This window comes from Fukomys damarensis, unplaced genomic scaffold (assembly GCF_012274545.1).
Source record: "Fukomys damarensis isolate Sample0158 unplaced genomic scaffold, DMR_v1.0_HiC HiC_scaffold_21, whole genome shotgun sequence".
In the NCBI taxonomy this organism is placed as follows: domain Eukaryota; kingdom Metazoa; phylum Chordata; class Mammalia; order Rodentia; family Bathyergidae; genus Fukomys; species Fukomys damarensis.
Window position 1 is genome coordinate 8,564,276 of NW_022900933.1, and position 13,896 is coordinate 8,578,171.

At 45.3% G+C, this 13,896-nt stretch overlaps 1 protein-coding gene across 1 annotated transcript in view; it reads left to right on the forward strand.

Annotated features, from left to right (window-relative positions):
• Positions 1-9,278: 9,278 nt before the first annotated feature.
• The window catches only part of Fntb (farnesyltransferase, CAAX box, beta), a 72,769-nt gene continuing 68,151 nt past the window's right edge, over positions 9,279-13,896 (forward strand). Inside the window, exon 1 of the mRNA XM_010603038.3 lies at positions 9,279-9,590. Coding sequence (XP_010601340.1) covers positions 9,447-9,590 — 144 coding nt within the window. The 5' untranslated portion in view covers positions 9,279-9,446. The remainder of the gene's footprint in view (positions 9,591-13,896) is intronic.

Sequence of the window (13,896 nt, forward strand, 5' to 3'; positions counted from 1 at the left end):
TCTCCGGGTTGGCCAGATCCACAGCTCCCTACTGCAACCTTGAGTTCACCACTGAAACACTGAGCCTCAGTTTCCTAATCTAACAATAAGGATATTTCAACCAGGCCTGTAATCCTCGTGTTCTGGGAGGCTGAAGCAGGAAAATGGCCCCTTAAAGGCCCAACATGGGTAACTTAGCAATTTAGACACTGTCTCAATCAAAAAAACAAAAAAGCAAAAAACACACACACAAAAAAACAAACCAGAGTTGGGGACGAAGTTCACTGAGAGGGCCCTGGGTTAAATCCCCAGTACTACAGGGGGAAAAACATATTTAAGGGATAGTTGGAAAGACGAAAAAAATAATATGTAGAGAGGACTGTAGTATATCCCTTTATTATAGACAACTAAATTAGGTAAAAATACCAGAGGGAGTCAGTACAGAAAATGAGAACACATTACAACTGTGGCTAGAGGCACATCTGTCAAAGGCCAGGCCTCAATGAGATAAAGACAAAATGACCTCCCCAAGGGATAAGCAATAAATTCAAGATGATACTATAATTGGAATCACTTGGTTCAATAAAGTTTAGATAGACGTCAGTCACCCAGGTGGGTGGCCAGGACCTCCTGATTATCCCTTCCTGAAAATGTCTTTCCAGGTACACTTCCTATGTGACCTCTTTCCTCACTGGATTGATATTACCTAAGCGACTATACTGATAATCTTGGTTGATCAGTTTTGGCCTACATTGTACCCACCTCATGATTTTGTGGGTCCCCTCCTGTCTCTCAGGAGGAATCTCTTTCAATACATTTTTCTACTCTGTGTGTGTGTGTGTGTGTGTGTGTGTGTGTGCACGCGCGTGCACCAGGAATTGAACTCAGGACCTTGTGCTTACAAGGCAAGCAGTGGCACCACTGAGCTAAATCCCTGGCCCTAATTTTTTCTACTCTTAACCTCTGCTGTTCCTTAAAATTCATTCTTCGATTTTGGGGAGCACAAACTCTGCATAACTAACATTTAACAGGTTGGGAGTTATATGATTTCCCTTGTTATCTATCGACTTGACACTGTAGTCAGTAATATACGAGGTGGGGAAGGCACACTCTAACACTTCCACTCTGCATACCTAAGCAGATGAGCCTGCTAGGGCTTTTTCTGAACTGAGACCCAACCTGTGATGCTTCCTTCCTCCCATCACTCCATGAAATACAGGGCTCAGGTTAACTCAGCGACCTGCTTTGGGGTCCCGTAGATCAACACTGTAGTGGTGCATCTACTTTACAGGCGTCTTTATTTGTGATGTTAGTGGCTGAAGGGAAAAGCCAGCAGGCACATTTTCCCCATGTTTACCCACATTTCTGGCCCTTGGTTATAAAGCCCATTAAATCTGTTTACTGTACTAAACATCCAAGTCAAGGGGCATTCAGCCTCTTGAATAGGAAACCTTGCACCAATGCAAGGCAGTCCAGTGACCACAGACTTGAAGGCCCATCCTGAGAAGAGCAGGTCCTTACCTTCCTCATTTCCTTTAGCATCTGTAAACCCTTACTCCTTACTCTACAGGAAAGCTCTTTGCGGTACTTTGGAGCCAACAGCCCCTCCCAGGTCTTTATTTTACGGAAAACCTGTCCCTGCTGCAAGTTTTTCTGTCTCCTTTTATTTCTTACAGTGGCTCTCTGCTTGCTTCTGTCAAAAGAAGCATGAAAGAAAAATCAAGCTTAGGTGGATTCTTCAGTCCAAGAGGAAAATTCTTTGATAGAAATGGTTTTCCCTGGGCAAGACAGAAAGGGAATGAGGACTTTCCTGAATAAATCCAGAAGGAAAATGCTCACATTCATTTAAAATTGAGGGTACTTCATCATACTAGAATCACTTCAAGTTCAACAGTTTACATGGATGTTTTTAAATGGGGGGAGAGCCAGGTGTGGTAACAAATGCCTGCAGTGCCAGTGCTTGAGGTCCACCTGGGCTACAGTGAGTTCAGGCCTACCTGAACCCTACAGCAAGACCTTTACTGGAAAACAAACAAGGGAGCAGGGAGTGGAATAGAAGCGCATGCTTCAGTTACTCATTCTTATCCTGATTAAGCCACTTTCCGAGCCATCAAGAAATCTTTCCCCTAGCTTAGCGATCTCCCCACTCCCACACTTCCCCCTTCAGCGTGCGTGTTCTGTGATTGGAAGATCGAAGGGGTTCGTTGTCATTGTCGTTGTTGTTGTTGTTGTTTGTGGCACTAGGGATTAGAGGCCTTCATATTGAGTTACATCCTCAGCCCTTTTCTAATTTTTTATTTTGAGACAAGGTCTCTCACCAAGTCACTAAGTTGCCCGGGCTGGGCCTGAACTTGCCGTTCTGCTTCCTCAACCTCCCAGAGTTCAGGGGTTACAGGCGCCACCATGTTCAGGTAAGATTTGGGGACAATGTTAGCAAACGAGCTCTCTAGGTGACAGAGTCTTTGTAAATGAAACACTCAATTCCATCTCCTTTGTCCAGTCACTAAATGGGACATTTTGACAGCCTTCCCAGGTGCAGTCAACTTGAACTGGGGCCTAATTTCAGTAGGACCGAGAGACAGCTGAGGAGCAGCGGCTGAATGTCTTTCCCACAAGAAATCAGTCTCTTGATTGCACCAGTTCTTTTTCCGGGGAGACAAGTCCGCCCCCCCCTCCAGTCACGCTGCACATGCTCCCAAGGGCACCGCTGCGGGATCTGCCATGGCAACAGTGCGACGACTTGAGAGATGCTCAGATAGGCAGCCCACTCACCACCAAGACAGCACAGCTGTCTCCGGGGCTCCTCGGCCAGACTCACTCCCAAGCGTCCAGGCCTGCGTGACTGACATGCTCACCGGGCAGGAGGGCTCCCATCTCGTCTTGACTCAGAAGAAACAGGACAGAAAAGCCTGCCCCCGTCACCTCAGCGTGTCCTCCTTTTGCATCCTTTCTCCTTTCCCATCCAAGAGCTGGAGAACGAGGGAGAGTTACTCTGAAATGACACACAAAGAAGACAACTTGTCAGAAACACGTGTCTCTCAGGACTGGGAACCCAAGGAAATAATTCCGATAGCATTTGTGTTAATACAAGATGGTTCACAGTATCATCTCAGACTGTCCTTAGTGACACCTTTGGGACTCAATTTCCCATGGCTGCCATAACAAATGCCACTGGGTGGACAGCTTAAACAGGAGAAGTTTATTTTCTTATAAGTCTGTGAGCGCAGGGTGTCATTCCTTTTGTGGGCTCTCAGATGGCCCTCAGAGAGTGGCCTCTAGATGGCCACCTTCGTGTCCCACATGCATTTCCCTCTGTGGATATTTATGTCCTGATCCCCCCTTCTATAAGGACAACAGCCATGTAGATTAGAGCCCATCAATATGACTTTATCTTAATTACCTCTTTGAAGATCCTTTTTCCAGAAATGGTAAACCAAGAAATTGTAAATGAGCGTAAAATAAAGCAAAGACCGTTTTACTCAGGTGCAGAACAGATGTACAAACCCAGAATGCAGGCACAGCTAGACGGCACTGGTGTCCAGTTGAAGGAAAGTGGACCTGAGCTCCTGGCGAATCCAGTGCTTAGAAACTGTCCAAACGAGGGTGGGAGCAGATTGTGTGTGTTGAAGTGTGTCTAGACCAAGAGGCAGAACTGGTCACTCCAGTATTTCTCAAACCTGGTAAAGTACTGCTAGAGTCCAGAAAACTGTCCCCTCTGGTGGATTCAGTTCCCAGGATGACTCTCCCTCCTGTCAGTAAAAATCGAAGACCTTTCTCCGCCTGCCCATTCTGCAGTCATTTTGATTTTTACTTTATCAAAATAGTCACAACCTGTTACACCTGTTTCAAGGGAAGTAATTCTTGGTCTGTTAGAAGTGCTGAGTTCAAGTCTCACGATGCCAAAAAATGGAGTCGAGGACAAAGAAGGTGAAAGTAGGAAAGTTTTATTAACAGAAAGCTCCTGAGAGGCAGGAGTGGTCCTCAAAGTGCATTGCCACTGAGGCTCTTTGTCTAGGGTGGGTTTTTTTTTGGTGGGGTGCTGGGGATCGAACTTGGGCCCTTGCGCTTGTGAGGCAGGCAGCAGAACCACTGAGCCAAATCCCTGGCCCTAGGGCTCTTTTTATACATAAAATCACACCACAGGTTACCTCGGGTCAAGCTGCAATCAACCTACAGGATTACAAGGGCAGTTATTTAGCTCATATTGATCTAATAGAAAAACAAGGTTAAGCAGCAAGGGCACACAGCGTGGAGAAGAACAAAGGTGATTCTGGAAGGAATAATAGTGAGGGTCAGAGTGTTTTGGTCATCGGTCTGTGTGTTTGTTACACTGTTCAGGCTTAGTGGACCAGCCAGTACTAGTTAGAACTGCTCTGGACTGTCCTTTATCTCCTGGGAGGCTCGCAGGCCTAGTCATTCTGTCTCCATCTTGGGGCCCAATTTGTATCAGCTCAGCCCTTGGCCACCAGCTGGGTTTGCCTCATCTCTGCTCTGACTCTATTGGGCCTGTTCTCTTCCTAACTGCCTATCAGCATCTCCATAATTTAGCTATCTGTGGTAGTGCTAGGGGCGAGGGCTTCGACATGAATGTTGGGGAACACAGTTCAGCCTATAACAAGCACCAAACCCGGGGCCTCATCGCATTTCCTGTGTCCAGGTCACTTCTAGAAACCATTTCATTCTCTAACAGCAGGAAATGAAAGCTGAGGTGTCTTTCTTGCGGTTTCCTGGCAGGTGGTCTAGATGTGGGCGATTTTGGATTTTGTAACGGGAAAGTCTCAGAAGAGAGATCCTTCTCCTTATGAAACTAGAGTTGAGAGACATGACTAGCAACCATCACATACACTATATGTCATCCTAAACCTTCATTCAAATTAGGTTCAGGCTGGTGAGATAAAATCTGCAGGCAGGAATGTGTCATCACATGCATCAATGAAGGTAATGCTGGCTGCCATAACAGATGAACTTCTCAACTTTGGGGGTTCACACCATAAAGGTTTCTTTCAGTCTTCTGTCAAGTCTAATGGGCAGCAAGGTGAGAGGGTTGGGTGGCCGTGTTCCACAAGGTCATTTAGGCACCTGGGGTGGCAGAAGCTCTGGTATCTTCACAAGGGACTTCTATTGTGGGCTGTATTTAAAAAGAAGACACTACTCTTTGTAGATCTGCCTTGTAGGAAGAATCAAGAAAAGCACCCATCAAAGATGAGGAAACACCACACTCCGTGTCCCTCACTCATGGTGATTACAGATTTCCTTTTTAAAATGAAAATATACACCAAAAATCTCCTTATAGATAGCAGGAAGAACTGTCCACAGGAGAGGAAAAAGTTGACCCTGTAATTCTAAATTAGCAGACCTCAGAAAGGCTATTTTTTTTTTTTTGTGGTACCAGGGATTGAACTTGGGTCCTCGCGCTTGCGAGGCCGGCCACTGAACCGCTGAGCTAAATCTCCGGCCCCAGAAAGGCTGTTTGAACGGAGCGTTAATACATTTGAAAGAGATCACGCTATTTGCCTACAACATAATTTGGAGTCTGCAAAGGGTTAGCATTCTTCCAGTGGTGTAAAACACCAAAGGGCCTTTTTGTTAATGGAGATTTTAGACATTTTGAGGCATGGAGAGAGAGGCTGCCCTAGGCCTTGGCATGAAGCTGGCAGAGGGTGAGACGGAATAGAGCACTGAATAGAAAGAAGACACTTAAGCGCTAGCCTGCTGCAGTGGGTGTCTTCCTTCTGGGTTCCAATGGGCTAAGTGCAAGGAGGCTACAGGGCTGTCTCTCCCCGCCTGCTACTCTCCCCAGTGGAAGGGACCGGGACTCTGGTGGACAGCGTTTCTGCGTCATATAAAGAAGCTTCACGTGGGTCTCAGCTCTGTGCTCAGCATCACTTGTGGAACTTTAAAAATGTGCGCGAGGGCTGGGGATTTAACTCAGTGGTTCTGCTGCCTGCCTTGGAAGCTCAAGGTCCCGAGTTCAATCCCCGGTATCAAACAAATAAAAATTAAAAAAATGTGCACGTGCCTGGGCCCCAGCCTGGAGATCCTGATGCCCCAGGTTGAGCTGGTGCCTGCTAATGTCATCTTTCAAGGGTCTCTGTGATCCCGAAGCACAGCCAGGCTTCAGAGTCACCTGTATGGTCTTCAGTGTACACTTTCGGCAATGCCAAAACAGCTTGAAAAGCCATTCTCAGGGTTGGTTTGTGTGTTTGTGGTCTGTTCTGTGGTGCGGGGGATGGATCCCAGGGCTCTTGCATGCCAGGCAAGCACTCTGGCACTGAGCCACACCTCCGGCCTCTTCCCAGGTTTTTCAATGTCAACAATGTTATTTAGCTGGCTCCAGTTTTCTTTCATTTGCTGGTGAAGTAGTTTTTACTATCATAAACCCAAAATAGGACTGAGAGGGAATACTTTTGTACAAATTTCAGTACCAGTGTGTAATGACTAGTGACGTATAATGTGATTTATTTCACATGAACATAACAGAATAAAATGATGCAGGTATGTTAAGTTGGTAATTTACTGATAACTTGGTAATTTATTGATAAGTTGGTAATTTATTGAGATCTGAAAAACACACATAGTTGTTCTCTGTGCTATAAAATTATATTTAGAAAATGATTTTTTATTAGGAACAATATTTTCTTTTGTGTGCTACCAGAAATATGAACAGAAATAGAATCTCACAATTTATGAATTCTGCTGGCTGTGGTAGTGCATACCTGTAATCTCAGTGCTTGGGAGGCTGAGGCAGGAGGATTGCCATGAGTTCAAGGCCAGCCTTGGCTACATAGTAAGTTCAAGGCCAGCTTGAACTATATAGCAGGACCCTGTTTCAAAAAAAATTCTAAATTCTAATGTAATCATTTAAAAATTATTACTGAGCTGGGGATATAGCACAGTAATAGAGCACTTGGCTATTATGAATGAGGCCATGGGTTTGATTCCCCAGAACTGCAAAAGAAAAAGAAGAGAAAATTTAAAAATTTTTAAATTAAAATCACTACAAGATACAGTATTTGTTGTAACTATAAGAATAGGGTTACCACAACTGAGACAGGGAAGACTTAAGTGTGCAGGGTTAAAGGGAAGCCGGCAGCTCTGAAGTAGATATGTTAAGTTTGAGATGCCTATCAGTGATCCAAATGGAAATGAAAATAGGCATGAGCTATGCACACTGCAGTCTGGAGATCCCAACTCAGGAGTTTTCTCCCTAAATATGACTGATAATACTTAAAAGACCGGGACTGCCTGCGCTCACAGGCCCGTGAGTGTGGACAGAGAAGACAGCTGAGCACCGAATCCCTTGACGTTCCCACAGCGAAGCAGCAGAGGAAAGCCAGTGCCAGGCCCTGCAAGAACAGCAAAGGGTTCAAGAGGGAGCAAATGGCCATGCAAGTGCTGCTGGGAAGTCAAGCAGGAAGCTGTGAGATGAGGGCTGAGAATGGGCTTTGGATTTAACAATAGGAGCTTAATGAACTTGACCTGATCGGGAAGCCAGGTTTACACGGGTTCAAAAGAGAGCTGGTGGAGAGGACCTGGAGACATTGGCAGGGATGATGCCTTCACAGACTTTTGCTTTGCAAAAGTGAGTAACACGGAAGTAGCTGGAGGAGTGGAATTGAGAGTAGCATGCACCCCTGACCCTCAATACACACACACGCATGCCTACAGGCAGTGCTGACCTACTCCAGAGGCAGAAGCAGGAAGATCACTTGAGCCTAGGAATTTGAGGCCAGCCCAGGTAACAAAGTGAGATTTCATCCTCCTAAAAGAAAAATCCCTCCCATGGGGAAATAGCATGTTTGCAGGGATGGGTATGACCAGATAGAGAGAGAAAATTTAATGTTGGAGGAGAAGCAAGGGAGAATCAGTATAGTCGGTCTTTGGTTGGGGCATTAGGTGAGCCGGAGGGGCTGAGCCTAGGCAGGAGCTGGGACCTAGGGAGGAACAAGGACAAGGACCTCAGAATAGGTGGGCACAGATGATGACATGAGAGTAGATAGGGTGACTAATCACCCGGATGGATAATAAATGAGCTCCTTCCATTTCCAAATGTTCCAATTGCATTACTACATAGTTTTACAAAATATTAATTAAAAAGAAACCTTTCATTCTGCGTATCTCTAAGCCATGGAGAGAACAGTTTCCACAGAGGTTTTAGAACCTACTCCCTGCACTTTCTATAGGGTCAGAAGCGACCTCTAGTGGTTCATTTAGACCATTAAGGTTTTCCTGCTTTTGGAAGTACAAACTAATACTGTCCACATTTTATATTATTTTTTAAGGAATACGATTCACAGTTTAATTTAGAAAAATAGTATCAGGCATTTGAGTAAAAAAAAAAAAACCCAAGCCATCTGCTGTACAAGCTGGAGCTGCTATTAATTATCATTACTAAGACTTCCCCTCCCTAGTAAGAACAACGTTCTCCCAAGCATCACCAATATTGACGTTCATTCTACTTCTTGTATGAGTTGTTTAATGAAATCCTCCAGAGGAAGGACAACTGGAAGGCCATTGCCGACCCAAGGCTGAACAATCTCCTTGATGCTTATGAAGGGTACAGACTTCTGTATTTTGCTACTGGTTTCACTAGGTTTTTGGTTGTCGGTGGGTTTCCTCCACCTGGCTATTATTTCCTCGCCTGGAGTAGTTAATTTGTTTCCTCATCAGAGTCTTTCCAGATCTTTCAGACTACCTTAATGTCTCCCTTGTCATTCAATCTTGCAGCACCTTGTGCTTCTCTCTGCCTCATGTTATTTCCTTCAACTGTAAGGAAATAGCTAATCCTAAAATATTATCTGAAGTCTGTTTCTTCTGGCAAATGAGACCGACAGGGGCAGAGACTGGCTTGTTCACCACTGTCTCCTTAGCACTTAGGTCAGTGCCTAGCACATAGCTGATACACAGGAAGTGCTTAATGAATGGACATTATCATTCAGGAGATGCTTGCCTGGCTCCATTTAACATCTTTTGGGTCCCACTGCGGAGGACGGTGCAAGAGCTCAGCTTCCTGGAACGCAAGCACTTTTTTTTTTGTAAAAATTCTATTAGAAAGAGCATGGCTAAGGTATCAAAAGTTACACTCACTGGGTCCTTGCGCACCTGAACCTACAAACTACTGCATTACAATCAAGTGAGAATTAGCAGAATACTGGGGTGTGTGTGTGTGTAATTTGCATAACGAACAGAGACATCCCCACGCCGGCTCTCATAAATGAAATTTAGGTGCACGCACCCTTCCTTGCGTTCCAGGAAGCTGAGCTCTTGCAGCAGCACGTCTGCCCAACGGGGGGCGGCAACAAACCAGTAACTCACTCTCTAAAGAAGTGTAGGTGGGAGGAGAGATTCGCGTTCAAATTCTTTTTGACTCTACCCAGTTTCCGTAGCTCCTTAGCCCGCTCGAGTTTCAATGCGCGTTGTTGCTGGACGAAGCTGAATCCCATATACCGCTCGCTGCTCCTCGGATCATGGCTTCTCCGAGTTCTTTCACCTACTATTGCCCTCAGTCCTCCTCCCCTGTCTGGCCAGAAACGCTGCACAGTCTGAGGCCCGAACACGCGCGGGAGCGGTTGCAAGACGACTCGGTGGAAACAGTCACGTCCATAGAACAGGTGAGGTGGCAGGACTGGGCGAGGCGCCTGCGGGGGCTTCTGGGAGCGGGAGTCTCGGCCTCGGGGCCGCGCGGTGCGGAGCTCACCGGGGAACTACTACTCCCATAGTGCACCGCGGTGCCGCCGGCGCGCTTGGCGCCCAGGCTGGGGCTTCCGAGTGGAGAGTTTGTGGGGAGGATTGGGAGGGGTCGTGGTCAGGTTGAGCTTGGCAGAGGGGCCAGTACCCTGGTGCGCTCGGCTTCAGTAGAGAATCGTGTCCTGTGCCTGGAGCCCACAGAGCCCGGGCGGATCAGACAGCCCGCTTCATTCTACCAGGACGTTTCGAGGTTCCGGGATGGAGGCTGTGCTTTACCCACCCTGCTCTGTATCGAGGACAGAGGGGACACAAGAGTCAGGCCGTTCTATGCCATTTCATAATCAGTTTAACTTCTGACCTACAGTGCTAGATTGGGGCCTGCTCGTGATGGGCGTGTTCATAATCATTTGGGACCAGCTCTGGGTTGGACGCAATAGTAAAGGCTGGAAATACAAACAGAAAACAGTCCCTGATCAGGAGTCTGGTTGAAGAGGAAGACAGGCAGGAAAAGAATGCGGTTTGGGAAATGCTAAATTTAAAGTATGAATTTTGAACTACTTGTCATTCACTAAGGCCTGGAGGTAGGGTCCAACTTATCATTGTGAAATATTTGAGGCAATGAATAGTGAATTGTAGTTTCATTTTTCTTTGCATTCCTCAATTGGAATTGTTCTCAAGTTAGTTGTAGAGTTGTTTATCCATCTGTTACTAGGAGAAGTGGTCGGGATGATTCTTTTTAGCACTATTAAGCATCCAGCTGCTTATAAAATAAGATCTCTTAGTAAGATCAGTCTCCAGGCTTAACCTTGGAAGGACCTGCTTTGTCTTTCATACCTGAAGCTAGAAGCACAAATAATAGCAGTAATTATTATAGTTATAGCTGTAAATGTGAATTTATAACAAAAGGACTTGAATATATGGTCATATACATAGGAGCACAAGGAGTATTTTAACTGGAGATGTATGTTTTATGGAAACCCTTACATTTTAAATAGAGGTCTTCAGGTTAGTTAACTCACCAGTGTGTCCTACAGAAGAAGTCTTTGGCAAAATTTGCAAAAAAAAAAAAAAAAAAAAAAAAAAATCTGCTATCAGTGAAAATCTTACAGGATCTTTGCAGTGTTCCCAAATGATGGACTGTTGAATTGATCCAGGTCAGACTCTTTTCCTTTGTTCTGGCCTTTGGCTTTGGGGTTACCCCTTAGCCCAGCCCCTGGAATTACCTTTCTTGTAGCTTCTTGCACTGACCTAGCAGATAGGGGTCTGGCTAGAATGACAGGGGAGAAAAGGGGATTAGAATTGGTCTGTAAATGTAACCAGGGATTGAACCCAGGCCCTTCACACTGAGCTACACCACCAGCCCTTTTGAATTTTTATTTTGAGACGGGATCACCAAGTTACTTACGTTGCCTGGGTTGGGCCTAAACTTATGATCCTCTTGCCTCAGATATTCATGGTTAAGAGAGGCAAATAAAAAGTAAATCTGTTTTCAGAAGCTTTTCTGATCAACTCTTTCCCCTTTATGTATATTGCTTTTTAATTAAAAAGAAAAATTTTTTTTTTGGTACCGAGGATTGAACTCGGGTCCTTGTGCTTGCAGGGCAGGCCACCAAACCACTGAGCTAAATCCCCGCTCTTTAATTTTTTTTTTTAAAGAAGGCTACTTAAGTTCCTGCTTGCCTAGTTGAAAAACATCAGCGCTTATATTCTGAGTAGGAATAATGAGCAATACAAAATGGATACTGCATTCTGATCTGAAGAGGGATAAATCAGGTTAACGCGAGAAGATGCTAGGTCCTGATATGTTGTTACACAGCATCTTTCAGAAATGAGCCCAATTGATATGACAGAAAGTACAGTATCCTATGTCCTTACAGTGTTATTGCAGTTCACTTTTTATTTTTTATTTTTTTCAGCTTTAATTGAGTTTATTGGTACATTTTAGGCATACAGTACAGTTACATTCATTGTTGGGATCCTGTACATTTACATGACAGGTCTTGGTTCTCATTTTTTCCCCTTGTCCCTGCCCTCCCTTCACCTCTTCCTCCCCTCCCCATCTACAAACACTTTATTTCCATCTTTTCATCATCTCACATTTTTTTCTCACTTTTTAAAAGTCCAGGATGAACTGCTGCAGTTAGTGGGAAAATATTGTGGCCACCTCAGTGTTTTAATAATTATTGTAGTAACCAATCATTTAGTCCCAGAACTGTGCTAAATGCCCTCTATACATTGTCTGTCAGTCAGCCAGGGGTGGTGTTACACTCCTGTAATCCCAGCCCTGAGGAGGCCAATGCAGGAGGGTGCCCATAAGTTTAAACCTACTGTGGACAAGTGAATTGAAGGCCAGCCTGAACTGTATAGTTATAAACTGTCTCAGAACAAAACCATTGTATCTGTTAGTCCTGCCCATTTTAAATATGAGAAGACTAAGATTTAGAGAAGTACTTGGTGGGGTAGTGATCTGCATTGATCAGAAATATCAGCTTGTAAACTGAAAGTGTAAATAAGGATCAAAATATATAAGATAATGTGAAATAGGAAGAAAAGGTCCAAAGGGGAAAGTGGAAGGGTTAGGGAAAAGGAAAGAAGGGAAAGGAATAAATATACGAAAAGGGAAAAAAAGGAAACAAACGCTTTGTAAATAGGGAGGGTTGGAGGGGTTGAAGGGAGGGCAGGGGAATGCGGGGGGACAACAAGATGCATTGTGTAAAGGCACAAATTCCCAATGATGATTGTCATATTGTATACCTGAAATATACCAATAAAATTAATGAGTAATAATTATAAAAAAGAACAGCTTGTGAAGAAGAGTTGTTTACAGAAAATACTGGGCTTTTTTGTTTGTTTTTGTATTTTGGGCGCTGGAGACTGAACCCATCCCTTCACACTGAGTTACATTTACAGTCCTTTTTAAAATTTTTATTTTGACAGAGTCTTGCTTTGTTGCCTGGCCTGGGCATGAATTTGCAGTCTTCCTGCCTCAGAGTTTCAGAGTACTGGGATTACAGGTGTGCACCACCAACCCAATTATCTTTTTGGTCTTGATCAGAACTTCTGTTTACTCATGGTGATTTACTAATTACTTAGTTTTGTGCCGTTGCAATAAAAAACAAATGCTCAGTTCCTACTTGATTATTGGGGACTTTGTGAGACTTTTTGATAGTAGGAGTTAAGACTTATAAACAGTGCAAAGGACAGTTTGCTGTGGTCCTTCTGTTCATTCATTCATTCCACAAATACTTGAGTGACTTTAATGTTCTTGGCACCGTTCTAGGTACTCATCATCAGTCAAGGAACAAAGGAGATGGATTTGATGTTTTTAGGAAACTTGTTCCAGGCCAGGGAGGCACTCAGTTAAAAAAGAAAAAAGGTATCAGGGATGGGATGTAGCTAGGTGATCAGAGTATTCAGCTTGTCCAAGCCCCTGGGTTCAATCTACAGCAGCACAAAAAGAGAGGAAGGGGAAGAGAGAGACAGACAGAGAGAGAGACATGCTGTGGAGAACAGTAAAGCAGGATAAAGGGATAGGGTGCTGCAGGAATGGGAGTAAGGAAAACTGAGGATGTTACACTTGATTGAGACCTGAGGTACTTGACGAAGCAGGTCGTACCTAGGTGCGATGGGAGAGTATTCTGGGCAGAGAAGGCAGCGAGGCCGAGGGTCTGAGGCAGGAGTGTGCTTGGTGACTAGAGGGTTACCGAGCAGAACAGGAGATGAGATGGGCTTGTGTACGGCCTTTCAGGCTGCACGATACATTGAAAGGCCCTCACGGAGAGAGGAAGCCACCCATTGGCCAGAGGTGCTGTGTATATCTGCCCCAGGAGGTGGCCCTGTGCTGACAGGCCCCCTGGCTAGTGCTGCTCATTGAACTTGGCTGTGCAAGGACCGCCAGGAGGTGAGGAGGTGAGGGATGAGATCAGTGTGTTTCCTCCCTCCTGCGGGGTTGTGCAGCTGGAGTCTGCGTGGACGGAAGGCCACTGCCTGTGAGACGCCTGCTCCGTGGAGCTCCTGTCTCCCTCTCCACTCCTTCCCTCCACACCTTGCAGTTTAGGAGGGGATCTGGTGCCTCTGCATTCCCAGCTCCGGGGCTGGACTCTCCTTTGTGGGTTCCCCACACCTGCCCACACCGTTGTTGTAAATAGTCCCCATATAGACTTCCTCAGTTCACCCACTTTATGCCATCCGTTTCCTGCTGAAACTCAGCCCATCCATGATCACAGGATT